General features: G+C 38.7%; 1 protein-coding gene across 2 annotated transcripts in view; it reads right to left on the bottom strand.

Annotated features, from left to right (window-relative positions):
• MBOAT2 (membrane bound O-acyltransferase domain containing 2) overlaps nt 1–24,424 on the bottom strand; it is a 135,763-nt gene that overhangs the window by 80,457 nt on the left and 30,882 nt on the right. For both annotated transcript variants that reach the window (XR_002478239.2, XM_012438854.3), the window contains exon 2: nt 15,019–15,164. Coding sequence is in view for 1 of the 2 variants with exons in the window: in XM_012438854.3 (XP_012294277.1) it covers nt 15,019–15,164 (146 nt within the window). In the remaining variant the exon portion in view is untranslated. The remainder of the gene's footprint in view (nt 1–15,018; nt 15,165–24,424) is intronic.

Consider the following 24,424-nt stretch of genomic DNA (forward strand, 5'->3'; position numbering starts at 1 on the left):
GAAATCTACCATTAAATGAGATAATTGATCTACTCATTCCACAAAATTCAAACAAAACATGATTAGGATGCCTATGATTAAAATCAATCAAAATGATCCCTAATTTATACATGTCTATGCATGCACACACACTCTCTCTCATTTCTTTCCCCTTTGATGGCATGAACAATTTAAAATAAAATTTTCAGGCTGGGCACAGTGGCTCATGCCTGTAATCCTAGCACTTTGGGAGGCCAAGGCAGGAGGATCACGAGGTCAGGAGATCAAGACCATCCTGGTCAACGTGGTGAAACCCTGTCTCTATGAAATACAAAAAAAAAAATTAGCTCGGTGTGGTGGTGCGTGCCTGTACTTCCAGTTACTCATGAGGCTGAGGCAGGGGAATCGCTTGAACCTGGGAGGTGGAGGTTACAGTGAGCCGAGATTGCATCACTACACTCCAGCCTGTGACAGACCAAGACTCCATCTCAAATAAATAATAAATAATAAAATAAATAAATAAATAATAAAATAAAATTTTCAAATCTTCACACACAATTTAAAGTATTTTATTTTTTTCTTGAACCTGTAAATCTACTTTAATTTTAAAGTATTAATAAGGGTGTTAACCTATGATTAAAATAGCTTTCAAACTTAATCCTTATGGAATAACAGGTATCCCCAATGTGGAAAAGTTATGCAAAATTTTGAACACATTTTTCCATAGGAATATTATAAATCAGTAATAGACACCAAGGCAGGCCCATAGGAAAAATTTATTTGACGTGCTGTACAGAATGGGTCAGTCTATCTGTATGACTCACACACACACACACACACACACACACACACACACAATGAGAAAATAATGTTGGCCTGGAGTACTATTATAATCAGAGGAAGTAGAAAAACGTAAATGAGTATAAAAGGAAATAGAGAAAGCTTTTTTAAAAAACAAAACACACACTTTTCAAATTAATGATCTACCTCTTATTTATCACCAACACTAGCAATTCACTGGCTGACTTCTGACTTCATGGGAAAAGGCTGACGAGGACTGCTAGAAGACCTTTGGGGCTTCTTAAATTGAGAACAGAACTCAATACAGGTACTTAAACACAGAAAACACATTTTTGAGCACTTTTGGGGGGAAAAAGTGTTCCTTCACTATGTTAAATTTCTTGAAACATGAGGCATGTATCACAACTTTAGAAGCTGAGAGTCTGACTTCTCAAACAGTGCTATGGTGCCTCATATCACCTTAAGGTGCCCCCTCCTCTCCTGGCATTACCATTCAGATGATATGTCTGGCCATCTTTGGAGTGCAGTGTAACATTTGAGCAGCCTCCTGCCTTCACTGTTGCAACAATCCAAGTTTAGAAGTAGGAGGTGAATCTGCATTCACCTCTCTCTCACTGACCACCATGACAAGCATTCAGGTGCTTTTCTACTCAATAAATGCACTGGTGATACTCTTCATAATTTTCTGTACTGAGTTCCTGTGCTTGTTCTCATTGGTAAAGTGACCATAATAAACACAGTAGCCACTTAAGATTTTTCAGGATTAAGAGATAATACATAAAAAGTGTTGAGTGGGTTATTTAGCATGCAGTAAGCACTCAAATATTAAGTATTATTAGTAAAGTAAAAATTAAAGACAGATATCTTTAAAGTCTATTATAATCCAATCCTCATAATTTCAGAATTGAGGAAACTAAAGTTATATATCTAGTCAGTATTCTAACTGACATCCAAGCTCAAGTTGTTTCGGGGCAATTTATAGAGCCAGGTAGAATGGAACCCCATGGGCTGTGTATCATAATCTTTCAATCTACCTAATAAGCACTTTGAAAATAAAGCAATGCTTTTTCACAAAACATTAGTTTGTTTTCAGATATCACATTTTAATTCTTCTGAATTTCAAGTCACACTAAAGGCAAGTATAAAGTTTATTTTTAGCGAAAAAAAAGAACAGGTTTAAAAACCTCTTCAATTATTTCACTAATCTTTACTGAATGTCTACCTTCTGAGAGGCACTGTGCTGAACACTAGAAATACAAGAGTCAATGAGACAGTCTCTGTCCTCAGAGAGCACCCAGTCTAGAGAAAAAGACACAAATAAATAGGTTACTTCAATACTCTATGATATATGCTAAAGAAGAGATTAAACACAAAAATTTCCAATCTGCATCACTCTGGATGATGGTAATAACAGATGAATGACCCTGAGTAACTTTCCATGTTCATAATGACTAGCTATCATGCCATGTTCTTTCTGTAGTTTTACAGATTTACTCCTCACAGTAATCATTGGTTCTGTTTCACAGATGAGGAAAGTGAAGTTCAGAGTGGCTAAATAACATGTCCAAAGTCATACAGCCACCAGACCAAGGCACCCACACTGGAATACAGGTTTGCCTGACTTCAGAGTTTAAGCTCTATTCCATTACCCTATACTGGTATTATCAAGGATATTTAAATAAATAAGGTATAAATTAATTCTAACTTAAAAGGAACTTGCAGATAATAGTTTTTTGCTTTTTTTTAAGCTAAGACCAAAAAGAAGCAGGTAAATGATTAACTACAGGCATGACTTATTTCATTGCACTTTGCTTTACTGTGCTTTGCAGATACTGAGATTTTTCCAACTTGAATGTTTGTGGCAACCTTGCATCATGTCAGCCTCTTGGCCCATTTTTCCAGTCACACGTGCTGGGACTTCATGTCTCTCTGTCATATTTTGGTAATTCTCAACAACATCTCAACCTTTTTCAATATTATTTTACCTGCTATAGTGATCTGTGATCAGCGATCTTTAATGTTACTACTGTAATCGTTTGGGGGCACCACAAACTGTGCCCACGTAAGTACTTCATTGATAAATGTTAGGTGTGTTCTGACTGGCAATCTCTGTCTTCCTCTGTCTCTCTCCCTCTCCTGAGGCTTCCCCATTCCTGAGAGAACAACTATTGCAATTAGGCCAATTAATTAACCTACAATGGGCTCTAAGTGTTCAAGTGAAAGGAAAAGTTGTATGTCTCTCACGTTTAAGCTTAGTGACTATGGTATGTCAAAAGCCAAGACAGGCTGAAAGCTAAGCCTCTTGCACCAGTTAGACAAGTTGTAAATATAAAGAAAAAGTTATTGAAGAAAACTAAGAGTGCTACTCCACTGAACACACATATGATAAGAAAGCAAAATAGCATTACTGCTAATATAGAGAAACTTTAATTGTCTAGATAGAAGCTCAAACCAGGCAAACATTCCTTAAGCCAAAGCCTAGTCCGGATCAAGACCCTAACTCTCTTCGATTCTATTAAAGCTGAGAGAGGTGAAGCTGCAGAAGAAAATGCTGAAGCTAGCAGACACTGGCTCATGATGTTTAAGGCAGAAGCCATCTCCAGTAATAAAAATGCAAGGTGAAGCAACAGGTGCTGAGGTTATCTAGATGCTGCAACAAGTTACCCAGATCTAACTAAGATCACTAATGAAGATGACTACACTAAGTAACAGATTTTCCATGTAGATCAAATAGCCTCCTATTGGAAGAAGATCTCACTGAGAACTTTCATAGCTAGAGAGGAGAAGTCAACGCCTGATTTCAAAGCTTCAAAGGACAGGCTAATGCGGCTGGTGACTTTAAGCTGAAGCCAGTGTTCATTTACCATTCCGAAAATCCTAGCGCCCTTAAGAATTATGCTAAATCTACTCTGCCTGTGTTCTATTAATGGAAAAACAAAGCCTGAACCACAGCAGCTCCGCAGCATGGTTTACTGAATATTATGAGCTCCTTATTGAGATCCATTGCTCAGAAAAAATGATTCCTCTGAAAATATTACTGTACATTGACAATGCTCCTGATCATCCAAGAGCTCTGATAGAGGTAGACAAGGAGATTAATGTTTCCACACCTGCTAACACAATATCCATTATGCAGCCTGCAGATCAAGGAGTAATTCTGACTTTCAAGTCTTGTTATTTAAGAAATACACTTCATAGGGCTATAGCTGCCATAGACAGTGATTCCTCTGATGGAGCTAGGCAAAGTAAATTGAAAACTTTCTGGAAAGGATTCATTCACCATTCTAGATACCACTAAATACATTTGTGATTAATGGGAGGAGGTCAAAATATAAACATTAGCAGGAGTTTGGAAGAGGCTGATTCCAACCCTCATGGATGACACTGAGAGGTTCAAGACTTAAGTGAAGGAAGTAACTGCAGATGTAGTGGAAAATCGCAAGAAAACTAGAAGTGAAGCCTCAAGATGTGACTGATTACTGCAATCTCCTGATAAAACTCAACAGATGAGCAACTGCTTCCTATGGATGAGCAAAGAAAGCAATTTCTTCAGATGGAGTCTACTCCTGGTAAAGATAGCGTGAACATTGTTGAAATAACAATAAAAATTTTTTTGCAACTTCTACTTTAGATTTGGGGGGGTACATGTGCAGTACCTGGGTATATTTCATGATGATGAGGTTTGGGGTATGAATGATTCCATCACCCAGGTACTGAGCATAGTACCCAACAGTTAGGTTTTCAACTGTTGCTCCCCTCCTTATCTCCTACCTCTAGTAGTCCCCAGTGACTATTGTTGCCATCTTTGTATCAATGAGTACCCAATGGTTAGCTCCCACTTAGAAGTGAGACCATACAATATTTGGTTCCCTGTTTCTGTGTTAATTTGCATAGGATAATGGCCTCCAGCTTCCATGTTGCTGCAAAGGGCATGATTTCATTCTTTTTCATAGCTGTGTGGTATTCCATGGTGTATATGTACCACATTTTCTTTATCCAATCCAGCATTGATAAGCACCTAGGTTGATTCCATGTCCTTACTATTGTGAATAGTGCTGCAATTAACAGGGAAATGCATGTATCTTTTTGGTAGAATAATTTGTTTTCCTTGGGGTATATACCCAGTAATGGGATTGCTGGGTCAAACAGTAGTTATTCTAAAGTCTTTAAGAAATCTCCAAACTGCTTTCCACAGTGGCCGAACTAATTTACTTTCTCTTTTCTCCACAGCCTTGCCAATATCTCCTGTGTTTTGACTTTTTAATAATAACCATTCTGACTGGTATGACATGGTATCTCACTGTGGTTTTGATTTGCATTTCTCTGATGATTAGCAATGTGGAGTAATTTTTTCATGTTTGTTGAACATTTGAAGGTCTTCTTTTGAAAAGTGTCTGTTCATGTCTTTTGCCCATTTTTAATGGATTTACTTTTTGCCTGTTCAACACTTTAAGTTCCTTATAGATTCTGGATATTAAACCTTTGTCAAATGCATAGTTAGCAAATATTTTCTCCCATTCTGTAGGTGGGTTTGTTTACTCTGTGGAGATAGTTTCTGTGACTATAGTTGCTGTTCAGAAGCTCTTTGGTTTAATTAGGTTCCACTTGTCAATTTTTGTTTTTCTTGCAATTGCTTTTGAGGACTTAGGCATAAATCCTTTCCCATGGTCAATGCCCAGATAAAATTATGTTCCCAGCTTTTTTTTTTTCCCAGGATTCTTATTGTTTGAGGTCTTACATTTAAATCTTTAATCCATCTTGAGTTAATTTTTGTACACGATGAAAGGTAGGGGTCTAGTTTAATTATTCTGCATATGGCTAGCCAATTATACCAGTACCATTTATTGACTAGGGAATCCTTTCCCCACTGTTTATTTTTGTCAATTTTGTTAAAGACTAGATATCTGTAGGTGTATGGCTTTATTTTGTGGTCCTCTATTGTGTTCCATTGGTTTGTGTCTGTTTTTGTACCAGTATCATGCTGTTTTGGTTACTATATCCTGATAGTACAGTTTTAAGTCATGTGGTATGATGCCTCTGACTTTGTTCATTTTGCTTAAGATTGCTTTGACTATTCAGGTTCTTTTTGGGTTCCATATTACATGGTAGTTTGATAGGAATTGCTTTGGGCACTATGGCCATTTTAATGACATTGACTCTTACAATCCATGAGCTGAGAGGTTTCTCCATTTGTTTGTGTCATCTATGATTTGTTTTAGCAGTGTTCTGTAGTTCTCCTTGTAAAGATCTTTCATCTCCCTGGAGAGATGTATTCCTGGTTATTTTTTTGTCTGTGTGGCTATTGTAAATGAGATTACATTCTTGATTTGGCTCTCAGCTTGAACATTATTGGTATATAGAAATGCTGCTGGTTTCTGTATACTGATTTTGTATCCTGAAATCTTCCTACAATCATTTATCAGTTCTAACAGCCTTTTGGAGGAGTCCTTAGGGTTTTCTAAGTATAGAATCATATCGTCAACAAAGACCAAGAGTTTGACTTCTTTTCCTAACTGGAAGCCTTTTATTTCTTTCTCTTGTCTAATTACTGTGGCTAGGATCTCAATAAGGAGCTTATAATATTCCAGAACTATGTTGAACAATAGTGGTGAGAGTGGGCATCCTTCTCTCATTCCTGTTCTCAAGGAAATGCTTCCAGTTTTTGCTCATTCCGTATGATATTGGCTGTGGGTTTGTCACTGACAGGTCTTGGTATTCTGAGGTATGTTCCTTTGATGACTAGTTTCTTACGAGTTTTTTTTATCATAACAGGATGTTGGATTTTATTGACACATCGATTGAGATTATCATATAGTTTTTGTTTTTGTTTATGCAGTGAATCATAATTATTGATTTCCATGTGTTGAACCATCCTTGTATCTGAGGAATAAAGCCTATTTCATCATGGTGAATTAACTTTTTGATGTGCTGTTGAATTTGGTTTGCTATGGTATTTTGTTGAGGATTTTTGCATCTATGTTCATCAGGGATATTGACCTGTAGTTTTCTTTCTTCACTGTGTCTGCCAGGTTTTGGTATCAGGTTGATGCTGGCTTCACAGAAGGAGTTGGTAAGGGGACCCTCCTCCTTAATTTTTTGAATAGTTTCAGTAGAACACTGCTTTTTTTTAAAAAAAAAAAAAAAGAGAGTCTTGCTCTGTAGGTTAGGCTGGAGTGCACTGGCACAATCTCGGCTCACTGCAACCTCTGTCTCCCAGGTGCAAGCAATTCTCCTGCCTCACCCTCCCAAGTAGCTGGGATTACAGGCATGTGCCACCACACCTGGCTAAATTTTTGTATTTTTAATAGAGAAGGGGTTTCACCATGTTGGCCAGGCTGATCTCAAATTCCTGACCTCAGATAATCTGCCTGCCTTGGCCTCCCAGCTTGGATTATAGGTGTGTGTGCCAGCACACCTGGCCACCAGCTCGTCTTTATACATCTAATAGAAATCAGCTGTGAATCAATCTGGTCAAGGGCTTTTTTTATGGTTGTTAAGTTTTTCATTAAAGATTCAGTTTCAGAACTCAATACTGGTATGTTCAGTGTTTCAATTTCTTCCTGATTCAGTCTTAAGAGACTGAGTATCTAGAGGAAATAGATCCCTTCTAGATTTTCTAGTTTGTGTACACAGAGATGTTCATAATAGTCTCTGAGGACCTTTTTGTATTTCTGTGTGATCAGTTGTAATGCCACCTTTGTCATTTCTGATTGTGCTTATTTGGATTTTCTTTGTTAATCTAGTTAGCAATCTATTGATCCTCTTTATCCTTTCAAAGAACACACTTTTGGTTTTATTATTTGGTTGGATTTTTGGGTCTCAATTCTGTTCAGTTCAGCTCTGATTTTAGTTATTTCTTTTCTTCTTCTGCTAGCTTTGGGGTTAGTTTGTTCTTGCTTTTCTAGTTCCTCTAGGTGCCATGTTAGATCACTGAGATCTAACTTTTTGAGGTAGGTATTTAGCACTGTATACTTTCCTCTTAACACTGCTTTTGCTGCATCCCAGAAATTTTGGTATACTGTCTCTCTGTTTTCAGTTATTTCAAAGAATTTTTATGCTTCTGCCTTGATTTCACTGTTTATCCAAAAGCCATTCAGGAACAAATTGTTTAATTTCCATGCAATTGTGTGGTTTTGAGAGATCTAATTGGTATTGATTTCCATTTTTATTCAACTGTGGTCCAGGAGTATGGATGATATGATTTCAGTTTTTCTAAATTTATTGAGACTTGCTTTATGCCTGAGCATGTGGTCAATCTTGAAGTACATTCCATGTGCAGATGAGAAAAACGTATATCCTGTGGCTAATGGGGGGAGTATTCTGTAGATGTCTATTAGGTCCAACTAGTCAAGTGATATAAGTCCAGAATTAATTTATTCATTTTCTGACTCATTGATCTGTCTAACACTGTCAGTGGGAGTTGAAGTTTCCCATTATTATTGTATGGCTAAGTCTTTTCATAGGTCTAGAAGTATTTGTCTTATCAATCTGAGTGCTCCAATGTTGGGCATGTACATACTTAGGACAGTTAAAATTTATTAAAATTTTATTTACATAATCCCATATTTATTGAAGATTTTGTTCATTTATTAAAATTCTTTTTTATTTTTGTCTGATTGGGTTAGTTCCAAAGACTGGTCTTCAAGCTCAGAAATTCTTTTGTTTCCTTGGTCCAGTCTACTGATAAAGCTTTCAATTGTATTTTAAAATTCCTTAAGTGAGTTTTTCAATTCTTCTTCTTGAATTGAATCCTTGAGAGGTAGGATTTTATATAATTTTATGCCGGTAAAATTTTACATAATTTTATGATTTTATGCAGGTAGGATTCACTATATAATGCCCTTTTTTTTTCACTGTTGCTGATTTAAGGTCTGTTTTATCATATGTAAGAATAGTGACCTCTGCTTTCCCTCCTCACCACCCATCCACCCCCAACATTTGCATGGTAGATCTTTCTCCAACCCTTTAATGTGAGCCTATGGGTGTCATTTCTATGTGAGATGGGTCTCTCGAAGACAGCAGAAGAATGGGTCTTCTTTTTTTATTCCACTTCGTCACTCTGTGGCTTTTAAGTGGAATATTTAGGTCATTTATATACAAAGTTAATATGGATATGTGAGGTTTTCATCGTATCATGACATTGTTAGCTGGCTGCTTTGTAGTTTCTATTGTGTGGCTGCTTTACAGGGTCTGTGGGCTATGTATTTATGTGTGTTTTGACCAGGTATCCTTCTTTTGTTTCTGTGTTAGAACTCCCTTAAGGATCTCTTATAAGGCTGGTCTGGTGGTAACAAATTCCTTTAGTGCCTGCTTGTCTAGGAAAGATTCTATTTCTCCTTCACTTAAGAAACGTAGTTTGGTGGGCTATGAAATTCTCAGTTGGAATTTCTTTAAGAAGGCTAAAAATAGCCCCCAGTCTGTCATGGCTTATAAGGTTAGCCTGATGGGGTTCCCTTTGTACATTACTTGCCCTTTATCTCAAGCTGCCTTTAAGATTTTTTCTTTAGCATTGACTTTGGACAGTTTGGTGACTATATGCCTTGGTGATACTCATTTTGTATAGTATCTTGCAGATGTTTTCTGGATTTCTTATATATGGATAGCTACTTCTAACAAGATTAGGAAAATTTCCTGAATTATTCCCTAAAATACATTTTTCAGGTTGCTTGCTTTTTCTCCTTCTTTCTCAGGAATGCTAATAATTTGTACACTTGGTCGCTTTACATAATCCCATATTTATTGAAGATTTTGTTTATTTATTAAAATTCTTTTTTATTTTTGTCTGATTGGGTTAGTTCCAAAGACTGGTCTTCAAGCTCGGAAATTCTTTCATCTCCTTGGTCCAGTCTACTGATGAAGCTTTCAATTGTATTTTGAAATTCCTTAAGTGAGTTTTTCAATTCTGAAAGCTCTGACTGATTTCTTTTTCAGATGTTTATCTCTTCCTTCATTTCCTGGATTGCCTTAGAAGTTTCTTTGTGTTGATTTTCAACTTTGTCTTAGATTTCACTGAGCTTCCTTGCAATCCATAATTTGATTCTTTTTTTTTTTTAAACGGAGTTTCACTCATTACCCAGGCTGGAGTGCAGTGGCACGATCTCGGCTCACCGCAACCTCCGCCTCCTGGGTTCAGGCAATTCTCCTGCCTCAGCCTCCTGAGTAGCTGGGATTACAGGCACGTGCCACCATGCCCAGCTAATTTTTTGCATTTTTAGTAGAGACGGGGTTTTACCATGTTGACCAGGATGGTCTCGATCTCTTGACCTCGTGATCCACCCGCCTCGGCCTCCCAAACATAATTTGATTCTTTATCTGTCATTTCTGAGTTTCTATTTTGGTTAGGGTACTGCTGGAAATCTAGTGCAATCATTTGGCGGTGTCGCTGCATGATGCCAAAATTCTTGCACTGGTTCCTTCTCATCTACAGATGTTGGCACTTCTAATTTTTGTAATTATTTTCATACAGGTAAGGCTTTTTTTTCTTCCTTTCCCTATAATGTTACTTTTTTCTTTCCTTTTTCCTTTTTCTCCCTCCTTCATGAGTGTGAGTGTAGAGAATTCTAGCTAGGGCTTTTTGGTTTTGCTTCTATAGCCCTATACACTTCTTTTGGCAGGTTTTATATTGGGCAGTAGAGTTCAACCTACATGTCCATAGATGGTGTAATGGTGCTTATAAAGGTGAAATCCAGCTGCAGCCAACATGGCTGAGTATATATGATCCTTGTTTATGGGCAGAAGCTCTCTATTGCCTCAGGCAATAAACTGGTTTGTAGAGTGTACAGTGGTCTAAGCTCCCTACTAAGCCACAGGGGTAAGGGGGAGCACTAAGAGCAGGGCCAAACAGAGCAGGTTGGCCTACAGATCCATTGATGGCAGGCATAGACACTAGTGCCAAGGGAGAATCCAGAGGGCAGCCACCAAGCACACAAGATTGGCCTAGGCATGCAGCTGGGAAACAATCTGGGCTCCACGTTCTCTACACAGGAATGGGGGAAGGCTTAAACTTCTAATCTAGAAGAACTGCCATTCCAGATGCTTGGAAATCCGCCTGGGCACAGAACAGAGAGGGTCCTCTTAAATCGCAATCTACGTCCAGGAAAGGTGGGGCAGCTCAGGTTGCTGAACCAGACAAGCAGGTGCTCTGAATGCCTGGAGATCTGCCTGGGCATGGAGCAGAGAGTCTCACTGTACCAGGATCTATGTCCAGTGGTGGGGGTGGCGGGGGGGGGGCGGTTGGCTCAGGCTGCTGGTCCAGGCAAATGGGTGCTCCAAATGTCTGGATTTCTGCTTGAGGGTAGAGCAGAGAGGGCCCTGTCATACCTCAGTATCAGTAGAGCAGAGTGGGGCACCCGGCAATGGCACACGTGGATCAGTTCCAGGTTGCCAAGCTGGCCTTGGCTGCAAGTCTTGCTGCCCAGGAGAAACTGCAACTTAGCAGCTTTCCTCCTGCCCCGGGCCTGCAATGGAGGAAAGCCCAGTTCTAGCCCTACAGCTGAGGTACTTTCCACAGTTCTGGTTATGAAAGCCCCTACCTCACTCCAGAGCAGGTGCTCTAATCTCTGGATCAAATCTGAAATGCCTTCATGGCCATGCTGCTGAGTCACCAAGGAATGGCTGGCTGGCTTCATATGTGCCTGGATTAAAAATGGTATCCTGTTCTCTATCCCAGGTCTGGGAAAAATGTCTGCAGCTTTTCACAATGTCTGTCCCTCACATGTCTCCAACCCTCTTCCCAAGTTAGCTCCAGGGCTTTGGAGAAACAAAGTGCTCTCCCTCAGACTGGGTTACTCAGATCCCCAGTGGAAAGGTGAGTCATAGAGAGAGGCTTCCTGCCTTTCTCATGTACTGGGGCTTCACTCACTTTTATCAACTGGATGCTATCACAGGGGCTGTTTGCCAGTGTTCTCTTCAGGATCTGGGGTGTCCTTCACAATTCTGGTGAATTCCTGTTTTCCTTCTTGAATTTAGGCTCAGAGAGTTGATGTTTATGTACTATCATGCTATTTCCAAGTGGCTGAGGCATGCTGAAACTCTCTAATCAGCCATCTTAGACTGTGCTTTTACTTCAGAATTTAGAATATTACATAAAATTAGTTGATAAAGCAGCAGCAGAGTTTGACTCCGATTTTGAAAGAAGTTCTACTGTGGGTAAAATGCTATCAAACAGCATCACATGCTACAGAGAAATCTTTTGTGAAAAGAAGAGTCCATCACTATGGTAAACTTCACTGTTGCCTTATTTTTAGAATTTGCCAAAGCAACCTCAACCTTCAGCAGACACTACTCTGATAACTGAGCAGCAATCAACATCAAAGCAAGACCCTCTTTCAACAAAGAGATTACAACCCATTGAAGGCCCAGATGTTCCTTAGTTTTTTTTAAAGTATTTTTCAATTAAGATATGTACATTTTTAGACATAATTATATTGCACACTTAATAGACTATAGGGTAAATGTAACTTTTAAATGCACTGGGAAATCAAAACAATTTGTATGACTTGCTTTATGATGATATTCACTGTATTGCGGTGGTCTGGAATCAAACCTGCGACATTTCTGAGGTATGCCTGTAGTATATTTACAGAGTACTAACATGTTTTCCAAAAGGGAAGTTGTCAAAATCAATAGCAGATATGATTGTCTTTGAGCCTACAAAATAAAGTACTGAAATGCAAATCAAAATAATATATCCCTATTAGTTAAGAATATATCCCAATTAACAAAGAGTTATCTTCCACATGATACAGAGGCATAAACAATCCCTCTTCCCAAAGAAAGAATACAGAAAGCTTTATCCTTTAAGAAAAAAATAAAGAACTCATTTGAAAAAAAAAAAAATCCTGGCTGGGCAAAGTGGCTCATATCTGTAATCCCAACACTTTGGGAAGTTGAAGTGGGCAGACTGCTTGGGTCTACAAGTTCAAGATCAGTCTGGACAACATGGCAAAACCCCACCTCTTAAAAAAATACAAAAAAATTAGCCAAGCATGGTGGCGCGTACCTGTAATCCCAGCTGCCCAGGAGGCTGAGATGAAAGGACTGATCACCTGAGCCTGGGATCTTGAGGCTGCAGTGAGCCATGATTACATCACTGCACTCCAGCATGGGCAACAAAGTGAGACCCTGTCTTAAAAAAGAAAACAAAGGCTGGGCGTGGTGGCTCACACCTGTAATCTCAGCATTTTGGGAGGCCGAGATGGGTGGATCACGAGGTCAGGAGTTTGAGACCAGCCTGGCCAACATGGTGAAACCCTGTCTCTACTAAAAATACAAATTAGCCAGGCATGGTGGCAGGCGCCTGTAATCCCAGCTACTTGGGAGGCTAAGACAGGGGAATCACTTGAACCCGGGAGGCGGAGGTTGCAGTGAACCCAAACTGCACCACTGCACTCCAGCCTGTGTGACAATGTGAGACTCCATCTCAAAAAAAAGAGAAGAAAAGAAATCCTGGTTATCACATATAATTTGAAATACTTCAGACTACCTGACATTAACAATGTCAGGTTACTTTGGCATTGTGTTACAAAGAATCCAAGAAGGCTTCACAGCAAGAGAACACTTCCTCAGTAAAAGGTTTCTAAGTAAAGAGATGCATCCTCATCTTTTGCAGTACTGCCATATTACACAACTGTAAGAGATACTATTCATATTTTTATCTTCTACTCTGTCTCCATAGACCACAAAGTGAATGGTGTCCCCTGGAATTGGCTGATATGAACTACAAGCCTTTCCCAACGCTTTATGGAAATATGCTACACAAATATATGCTGAATATTGAAGTTATTTGTGGATGAAATGTATAGACTGGGATATGCTTTTAAATGCTATACAAAAATAAGTTGGAGAAAAGATAAAATAAGAATGGTGGAATTTTAATAATTGTTGAAGCTGAGTGACAGGCATATGAGGGCTCATTATATCGTTCTTTGTATCTCTGTGTTTGAAAAGCTCCATAATCAAAAGTTTAAAAAAAGATACACTATCCATGGCATGATTTACAAAAAGTTTAAAGAGTAACACCTGAGAAACCTTAAGAAAATGGTGATATATAACTGTGACATCAACGAAGCAAAAAAGACCAGACTTGGGCTTATTTAAGAGGTCATATTTAAATCTCAATACTAACCACTATCTACCAGGTCAGTGCCTATCAGAGGTACTATGGTAGAGACTGAATAAATTATCCCCAATTAATTTTTCATGAGCTTCTACGAAACATTTGCAATTGCCAGAGGTAAAAATTAGATTAAGAAATGTCATTGTATTCCAACTCTCATAAACCATCAAAAACAACATCCTAGAACAAACAGAATCATCAAAGTCCCACAGATTCTACACCCCACAACAGAAACTACTAAAGCACAGACATAGTGAGTGCATGTTCAACCTCTCAGGGAATTCTGATATCAAACAACAATCTGCAGAAGAGCAAGCCTAGAAGTCCTTCCCTGTGAGTGGCAAACACTACAGCAGACAAGCACGCAGCACAAGTGCTCACGTAGGAAGGAAAGCTCAGGAAGAGACCACAAAGAGACTGCCACTAAGAGTCTCTGTTGTTTTGCTCTCTTGGCAAAGGGACAAAGCAATGCCCTTCTGATTTCTTCTACATGCACAGCTACAGTCACCTGTAACAAACAGGAAGTACAGTATTTCTGTATTTAAGGCTCTCAGGGTAGCCCCAAGGATTGAAAAAGAGACCTAACGAAAGAAAACACCAACATGCATCTGAAAAGTCAAAAATAAAAGGTTTCCATCATAAATAATTCTTCCCCATGAAAAATAGACAAATCAACAAACAAAAAGCCTCTTTTTGCTAATGACAGAATCTAAAAAAAAGACCAATAAAGTTCTATCAATAGGCTTTATCAGACTCTTAAAAGCTGCTTTCCCAGAGAAAAAACAGGCAAACAAACAAAAACACATTTTAAATGGTTTTTCTGTCAGTATAAAAGACATGCAAAATAGGTGTAAAGAACTCATGACAGAATAAAATGCCTTATATCCTTTTTCATCTGTCTGTTCATAAATTATAAATAGTAAATTTTCCTCTAAGACTAAAGAGAGAGCCCGTTTCCCATTCTTTATTTTTTGTTTTAAAAATAAAAATTTAAAAGTTGGTCTGGAAAAAAAACTTAAGTAAATAAGAATAAAATCCTACATAATATATCTTTCTACACACTCAATTCTCAAATATATCCAAATAGTCTTCATTTTAAAAGGATCAAAATAATTACTTACCATCCAAAGCAAAAAAGTGCAAGATAAAGGCCCAAAAGGGTAGCAACTACATGTCTTATAAAAGAGCTAGTTTTGCTTGAATGTAGATAAGTTCGAAACCAAATGGCTGCTAGCAAGGCAAAGAGTTGGCACACTACAAAGTTGACCTGTAAAGAAAAATTAAAATTTTATATTAGCAACACAGACCTGAATTTTTCATTTCATGTTACACTGAAATTCTCAGGGAAAAAAAAAAAAAAAACTAAAGTTATACAAAAATTAAGATCTTCCAAGTTTACAAACCAAAAACGAAAATTAAGGGAAATCGCAAGGATAAGCCTCAAGTTCCAAGTGATGGGCCAATGCCCACCAATATGGTCTCTGCTACACCCGGCAGGGGACAGGTGTGGCCACATGCGGAGAGGTGTAGAAGGACACCTGGAAGAATCTGGTTGACACTGGTTTGCAGACACAGAAACCAAAAGCCCAGGGCACCTATGCGTTAAGGGGAAGAGAAATTTGTTTTAATGACTGAGGGAAACCCTGTAACTGGTGAAAAAGAAGATCACTACATTTCTTCACAAAAGCTCCAGGAGAGGCAAAGTCCCCAAGCTCCCTGAGACTATAAGGGCACCAGGGGCTTGGAGGATCTGGTGGGATGCAGGACCGCTGGTGGCAATGGGAGTAAAGCAGAGTCTATGGTGACCTAAACATCACCACTGTGAACAGTGGGAACCTGCAGCTGAGCTCCAAGGCATCTCAAGGACTGGCTCCCAAGGGGAAGGAATGAATCAAATAAGGGACAAAGCAGCCTTCAAAAAGCTCAAGTCCACCAACCTCAGTTTTTAAATTTACTCATAGTTCACTAGGATCTAAACTGCTTTTGACTTATAGAAGTGAAATACACTTTGGTAAGACTGCTGCTGCTCTTTTCTCTCTAAGTAAAAAGGCTGAGAATAAGAATCTCTCATGGCATGTAAAGACTGGAGAAAAATCTCCATTTCCTTTTTTTTTTTTTTTTTTTTTTTTTTTTAAGACAGAGTCTTACTCTGTGTCCCAGGTTGGACTACAGTGGTGCAACCACAGCTCACTGCAACCTCTACCTCCCAGGGTGAAGTAATTCTCCCACCTCAGCCTTCCAAGTAACTGGGACTACAGGCACACACCACCATGCCGGGCTAATTTTTGCATTTTTTTGTAAAGACAAGGTTTCATTATGTTGCTCAAGCTGGTCTTGAACTCCTGCACTCAAATAAGCTGCCTGCCTCTGCCTCCCAAAGTGCTGGGATTATAGGCATGAACCATCACACCTGGCCAAAATCTCCATTTCTCTCTTATGAAACATATTCTAATAGAATCTTAGGAATAATAAGTCTTAAAGTCTATAAATAAAAGAAAAAAATCCATTGACATTCGGAACTTGCAAAAACATACATAAGAAAACAATCAGTGTTTCAGGCACCTACGTTGTGAACAAATCACACTATCTACATGTAGCTATTTCCATAGACCCATAGAGATATCTCTGCCTAAAGACACAGACGAGTATGTTCTCTTTCTCACATTTCAAGGAGAAAAAGAGTTGAATATTGTTGTACATTGTCTAAGAAGCAATTTCTCTTTAAAACAGACTCAATAAAAGCAAAATGTCCTTCCAAAAGTTCTAATATTTTTTGCCTTCTAAAGCATTCTAACAGCATTTTTTAAAATTAAGCAAAAAGTAAACAGAATGGAAAAATTAGTATTCTTCATATTAAATACTCACATGTACATGGCTTCTTACAGTTTAAAACTTTGTTTCAAATAGCTCTTATTTCTTTTTTTCAGATAGCTCCTAATTTACAAAAATTTACTGAGCATCTACTACGGGCAAATACGGGGAAATCTAAAAATGCATGGGTCCCAGTCATAGTTCTAGATGACTCTAGAACCTAATAGAAAACAAACATATACCTAAGGAACATCAACCCAACATTAGAGTCTTTTTAACAGTTATGTAGAACATCCTTTAAGACACCACAAAGGAAAGAGCCTGAAGGGGTGCATGCCATGAAGGAGGTGAGGAGTGAGCTGGGGGACAGCACTTCCCAATCCCGCTGATCTCAACAACCATCGGAGGGGCAGCTTCCCCTCCCCCTTTCCAAACAGCTGCCTATTCTTACACTACAAAACCAAGTATGATTCTAAGCATCTGAGGACAACACACATACAGAATTTTACAGAATATTTGAAACCATCTCTCTTCAACATCATCTTTCAGATAAAGAAAATGAGATCAGGCCTCACTCTGGACACTCATTCAAAATCTTTGGGAGGATAGGCCCAAAAATACATATAAAAAATAAAATGAAAACACAGGTTCTTATCATCCTCAAGGTGTGAGAAGCACTGTGTTGGACAGTAGGAAAGTGCATCTGAAGGAAGAAAACAACATGAAGGAAGCACTAGGACATGAAAGCACGAACACACAGCATGCCAGGGATCACAGGAGATGAAAGCGCAAATGCGCAGCGTGGCCAGGGATCACGGGAGATGAGGCTGGAAGCAGGTGGTTCAGAAGTGAGGGTTTTGTATGCCACGCCAAGGCATTTGAGCCCATAGTGATGACAAAACCATGGAAGATATTTAAAACAAGGAAGCAATGAGATTGACCCTCTACCTCTACAGAGGAAGGAAGGAATGACACATGGAGTATGCAAGAGCAGACTGGAGGCTGCCTTTCCAGTCCGCTTGAGAAAGGAGGGCCTGGAGCTGCCAGGGGATAGAGGAGGTGACCAATTCCAAGAGCACCTGGGGCTGGACCTGTCAGGACTAGTAACCAGATGGGGGGATTAAGGAGTGGGAAAACACAAGTCGCTGCTGGATGATGACAGTGTTAATCAAGATAGGGAAATAGAGGGAGGAAAAGCAGTTCTAGGGAAGGAATGAACTTCGCCTCACCTATGCTTAGTGTGAGGGCGCCCAGGGGACATGCGTGCACACTCCACACATGGTTTGGGAAGACTGCTCTGGAGTCATCAGGCTGTGAATCTGGGAGTAACAGACACAGCTGAAGGAAAGCTATGGAAAGACAAGAAGACATGAGGCAGAATTCTAAAGAGCTGCAATGGACACTTCCAAAGCCAAGTACTAGGAGCCACCAAGGAGCAGTCTTCTGAGAAGTGTGAGAATGCGCAGACCTGGGGATGGGGGGGTCAAGAAGTAGTGGTCATTGTCTAGCATCCTAGGGTATAAATTTCAAAACCCGCCACCTAATTCAGCAACTGCAACTTTATTGATGACCTTAGTGAGAGACAGTCCAGAGCGGAAAGCCATATTTTATAGATGAGGAAACTAAGTGTCAGTGTTTAGGTGATCGATCTAAAGTCATGCAGCTTCATTCACACATTTATCCAGTAACTGCCAGGATAACTATGCAGGAGACACAAAGATGCAGTCCTGCTCTCAAAGAACAAAGCTAGAGTCCAATTTGTCAAGTGCTAAGACAGAGACCTAGGGAGGGACCCAAAGAAAGGTGCAGCCAATTCCCTGACTGGAGGAAGCCTCCCAAATCTGGTCCCAGGCCTTGTAACTGAGCTAGGAAGGATAAGGAGGACAGTCAGACCATGGCAGAGGCTCTAGGAAAAGGGAGCAGCATAATTCACACCCAAAAAAATTCTGTAAGACATTCAGACAGGTAAGTCCAGACTGTTACTTCAACAGAAAAGACTAGAATATATACATACCCAGATGTTCAAATAACTGTTTTGAAAGGTCTTAAATGTAAAACTTTACCAAACAAAACTATCTTAGTCACCCTTCCATGGGTGGGGCAGAGTTGGGGAGGCAAATACAAACTAGAGAGGGAGAGAGAGTGAGAAAGAATGCGAGTGTGTGCCTCCAAAAGTCAAATGGGAAGTTTTAGCCCTAAAAATGAACACAGATACAGCTTACGTGCTGTACTTCATGTGCCGGGCATTTCACACTGATTATCTTACGATTTTAATCCTTAGAAAAATATGTCATTTCTCCCCATTCTACTCAACCAACTTATGTCCTGAGCTCCATGTCACATATAGTAGGAGGTGGTGCCCAGACTCAAACCCGGGCCTGATGACTTGAGGCTGTGCTATGACCACCTCTACTGGGCCAGTCTCTACTTCCAAACAATGTCTGAAGACCAAACTCGATTACCACAAGCAAGACTCCAAAAAAGATGCTGCCATCTGCCAGATCCTGCCATCCCATTTCATAAAACATCAACAAAAGACTACTTCTCATTTCTAATGAACACAATCTGTTTTGCCTTGTTACAGGTCAACTTTTTATACCAGCTTTCTTCTAAATGGAAAGAAATTTAGACTAAAAAGACTATGTTGTTCTTTAAAACCAGTTTGTTGAAAATATACCTATTCAAATATCCTAACATTTGAAATGATGTGTCTTCAAATGAGCTGTCTTTAGCAATCTGGCAGTGCTGGCGGGGTGGGTAGGGGGAAGCAGAAAGAGAACAGGAAGAAAGAAGCAAGGATGAAAAATCTTACCTAACTTAAGACTTACTTTTAACACACTTCATTTTATAACGAAGAAGACTGTTTTTAAAGCTTACATATAAAAATATTTATAAAAGCAATAGTTTTAGGTAGATCAGAGAGGATGCCTTTAAGATGTTTATTTTACATAAGGTGGTAAGGAAAGTATTTTCCTCAACACCAAGTGACTTGGCTCAATCTACCAATTAAGTTAGTGTCTAGGGGCACAAGTTGAAAGCCTACTTACTGCTTAGTAATTTATGCCATTTCAAAATAATAGCAACAGGCCAGGCATGGTGGCTCACATCTGTAATCCCAGCACTTCGGGAGGCCAAGGCAGGCAGATCACTTGCAGTCAGGAGTCCAAGACCAGCCTGGCCAACATGGTGAAGCCCTGTCTCTTCTAAAAATACAAAAATTAGCCAGGTGTTGTGGTGCGCACCTGTAGTCCCAGCTACTCAGGAGGCTGAGGGAGGAGAATTGCTTGAACCCTTGAGGTGGAGGTTGCAGTGAGCCAAGATGTTGCCACTGCATTCCAGCCTGGACAACACAGCGAACCTCTGTATAAAAATAAAAAAAATAAATAAAATAAAAACACCAAAAATAGCAACAAGATTATTTTAAAGGGCATTCAAAGAAATTTTTAGCAATTCCCCAAAGTAAATTTGTAAAAGCACATTGAGTTGTTTAGAAAGCATTTTTCAAAAAGAAAACAACAGACATCATAAAATATGGGTAGAGTTTTACCACATAAAGACTTAAAAACTATATATGGCAAAATGCAATAAAAAATAAAAGACAGGTGGGGCTCAGAGGCTTATGCCTGTAATCCCAGCACTTTGGGAGGCCGAGGCTGGCGGATCACCTGAGGCCAGGTGTTCGAGACCATCCTTGCCAACATGGTGAAATCCTGTCTCTACTAAAGTACAAAAAATTAGTCAAGGTTGCAGTGGGTCGTGATCATGCCACTGCATTCCTGGGTGACAGAGCAAGAGCCTGTCTCAATTTAAAAAAAAAAAAAAAAAAAAAAGGAGGGGCAACAGGGAAATTAATGCACAAGTCACAAAAAGAAACTAAAAAAATTTTTTTTTTTTTTTGAGATGGAGTTTTGCTCTTGTTGCCCAAGCTGGAGTGCAATGACACTATCTTGGCTCACTGCAACCTTCGCCTCCCGGGTCGAAGCAATTCTCCTGCCTCAACTTCCCAAGTAGCTGGGATTACAGACATGCGCTACCATGCCATTAATTTTTGTATTTTTAGTAGAGACGGGGTTTCACCATATTAGGCTGGTCTTGAACTCTTGACCTCAGGTGTTTGACCACCTCAGTCTCCCAAAGTGCTGGGATTATAGGCATGACGCACTACACCCAGTGTGAAACTAAAATTAGATTTTTTTTAATGTGGCAAAAAGAATTATATAAATCTGTATGTTTTGATATGGAAGATCACCAAGAAATACTATTAAGTGAAAGGTACAAGTTGCAGAAGAAAAGTCCAAACTATGTATATACATTCATTCATTAAACATGCATTTATTCTGTACTTGTTATGAGCCTCCTATGCATTTACTATGTGCTAGACATTAATATAGTCTCCATATAGCACATTTACATATACTGTACTTCACTAATTGTAGGTGCTCAGTAGATACCAGATGTACACCAGGCAGTGCAGCACACTGTGCTTTACAAGGCAGAGTTCATGTAATCCTCATGGCCACCTTGCACAACCAGGCACCCTTACTCCAGAGCCCACACTAATTCTACTTCCATATGCACAGGCCCAGAAAAACCAGACACTAAACCATTAGATGCTATCACCTCTAGGAGAAAGGAGGTAATGGAGAATGACAGGGACTTGAAATATTCCAGTATTTCTAATACTACAAGCACAATGAAACCTCCTGTGCAAACTCCTCCTCTGTTCTATTCCTTCCATCCCTCCCACAGAGAGTAATTACTAGCATTAAGTTTGTTGCAGTATTCTCTTGCATATTTTTATACTTTTGCTACTTGTGTATTTTACCTATTGTATTGCTTTGAACATTTTAAACTATAAAACTGGGGTAAAACTGAATGCAAGCTTCTGCAATTTTTTTCACTTAATATTACGTTGCTGACATTTATCTATGTTGATACACATAGCTTTACCTTATTTACTTACCTTGTGTATTATATTTCATTGTGTGACTACCCAGAGTAGAACTTCCAAATCAAGCAACATCCACTTGACTAAGTACTGCTAAACTGCTCTCCAAATGAAGTATTTATGAGCAATGTGAGTTCCACTGCTCCATATTCTTAACAACAGTTGGTATTGTCAGACTACTAATTTTTGCCAAACTAATAAATGTAAAACGTTATTTCTCTATTTTTTAAATGTGTATTTCCCCTGATTACAGCCAGGATAAAAATTTTTTGTATGTCTACTGGACATTAACTTTCCCTTTATATCCTTTGCCCATTATTCTATCAGCTTGTCTTTTTCTCACTGATTTCTTTAAAAAGAATTCTTTATGTATTTGAAATTGATCTTTTGCAAACAACATCTCTCTCAGTCTATGGCTTAGTCTTGCATCTTTGTTTATGGTGTCTTTTCCAATAGTGATTTCCTCTATGGTCTGTGAGCTCTTTAGCTTTTTATTTTTGCAGTATACATACAACTGTATTACATGAATACATGGACACATATCAATGTACTTCTTGGGTTAGTTTTTTTAAAAAACAGAAAATAGTTCAGGTATAATTGTATCATTAGGTAAGAGAAACCAGGAATTCTGAATTTTCCACTTACAGCATTAAAACATTTATCTATACCTATTTCCTAGTTAAACCAAATACCTTAGTGCTCCCAGTACTAACATTTTCCATTTCTGTGTAATAAATTTTATTACATTGCACAAACCTAAGCTATCCTCAATGCTCATGTGGGATCAGCGTTATCTCTACTTTAAAAGGAAATATCAAGTATGGCAGATATGGGACCTCAAACTCTGTGATCTCCATCTTACACTTTTTCCTTTTTAGTTCCAAAGTTGAACCTGATCTTACCATTTTTTTAATTTTTACTAAGGGTGCTTACACTTTAATTAACGTGTGATCAAAAAATACAAAAACAATATTCACAAACGTACATTCTGTCTCTACAATAGATTGTATATTTTCTCCAGCTTTATATGCTTTAAATTTCCTCCCTCTTACTACAACATGAGAAAGGAGTTTCTGGGGTATTTAAAATGCATATCAAACCATACACTTATATGTAATTGAGCAATTCTCCGAAAACATCTGCACTGCTCAGTATGGTAGCCACTAGCCACATGCCCACCAACTGCCACATGTGCCCAACAAAAGTTTGTTAATTACCTCCACATCAGAATTAAGCATTCTACACTAAGCCAAAAATTAACCTAGAATAAATTTGGAGTAAAAAACCTTAAATTTCAAGACAGCTCAAAGTGATTACAATCTTTAACGACTGTTACCATCCACATCTCTACTGATGGAATACAAAATATGTTCTAATTTTTTAAAATAATGTAAATGGATTTTGGATAACATATTCTTAACCAGTCCCTACCAAGGTGAACAGCCAGTCTTTGTGAGACCCTGCATTGAGGGAAGAGCAGTGGGGAGGCGTAAAGTATACAACCTGATGCCAAAGATCAAAGTGTATATCAAAGTTCTAAATGCACATCAAACTATACACTTATTGCTGAGCAATTTTCTGAACAGATCTGCACTGTTCAATATAATAGTCACTGGCCTCATGTGGCTATGAGCACTTATATGTGGCTATTCCAAATTGAGGTGTGTTTTAAATGCTAAATACTCACCAGACTAGGAAGACATAGTATAGACAGAACAACCTTCAGTTTCAAGGGCCCTGTGTTGGAATCTATCTGTGGAAGTTTAGCTGGGTAATAATCATTTGACAGCTAGTTAGAAACAGATTCCTAGATTCTAGCTCCATAACTTTTTATTCCCCAAGTTTGAAATGAGACCTTGAATTCTTTTTTTTTTTTTTTTCCCAAATAAAACTAATGTGCAGCTATGTTTGGAACACAAGTGTCCTCATCAACCAACCTCACAGCCACAAACCAACTTCAAAGTTAAGCAGAGATGATAGGGCCCAAAGGCAAAGGGAAGAACCACTTTTTACATCTTTATAAGATAAAACAAATTAAAGCCAAATAGGTCACCACTATACACCTATGAGACTGCCAAAATTTTAGTCTCACAGTACCAAATGTACCACAACGTAGAGCAATAGGATTTCTCATACATGGTCAAGTGCTTTAGAAAAAAATCAGTATTTTCTTACAAGATTGAAAATAGTCCTATCCGTGATGGAATACCCCAATACCCATGTGTCTAAATGGGGACTAGGAGAGGCATGTACAAGAATGTTCAATATGTTGTTCATTAATAGCCAAATGCCAAGGAAAAATAAAACCTTTAGCAGCAAAATGGCTAAATATATTCTGGTATATCTGTACAACGGAAAACTACACAGAACAATGAAGATGAAGGAACTATAACTTCTAGAAGAAACCATATATCTCAAGTCAATTCAGAGGAATACATACAACATATAAATGGATTTCACACAAAAAGTTCCAAAAAGCAAGCAATAAACCATATTGTCTGGGAATGCATAGATAATTGATAAAACTATAAAGACGAACATGAAAATGACTACCACTGAAGTCACTAAAGTGTTTACCTATGAAGGGAGAGAATGGGTTATAATTGTTGACAGACAACAAGTGCATTTTGTGGGCGGGTAATATTTCTACTTTTTGCCCAGGGTGGTTATACAGAACTGACTTTTAGTTTTTTTGTTAAACCTTATGTATTATTTACAGTAACACTAACAAACAAAGATCACTAACTACAGTAATATACTGTAATAGA

This window comes from Aotus nancymaae, unplaced genomic scaffold (assembly GCF_030222135.1).
Source record: "Aotus nancymaae isolate 86718 unplaced genomic scaffold, 86718_ANA_hifiasm-v0.15.2.pri h1tg000057l, whole genome shotgun sequence".
Classification (NCBI taxonomy): domain Eukaryota; kingdom Metazoa; phylum Chordata; class Mammalia; order Primates; family Aotidae; genus Aotus; species Aotus nancymaae.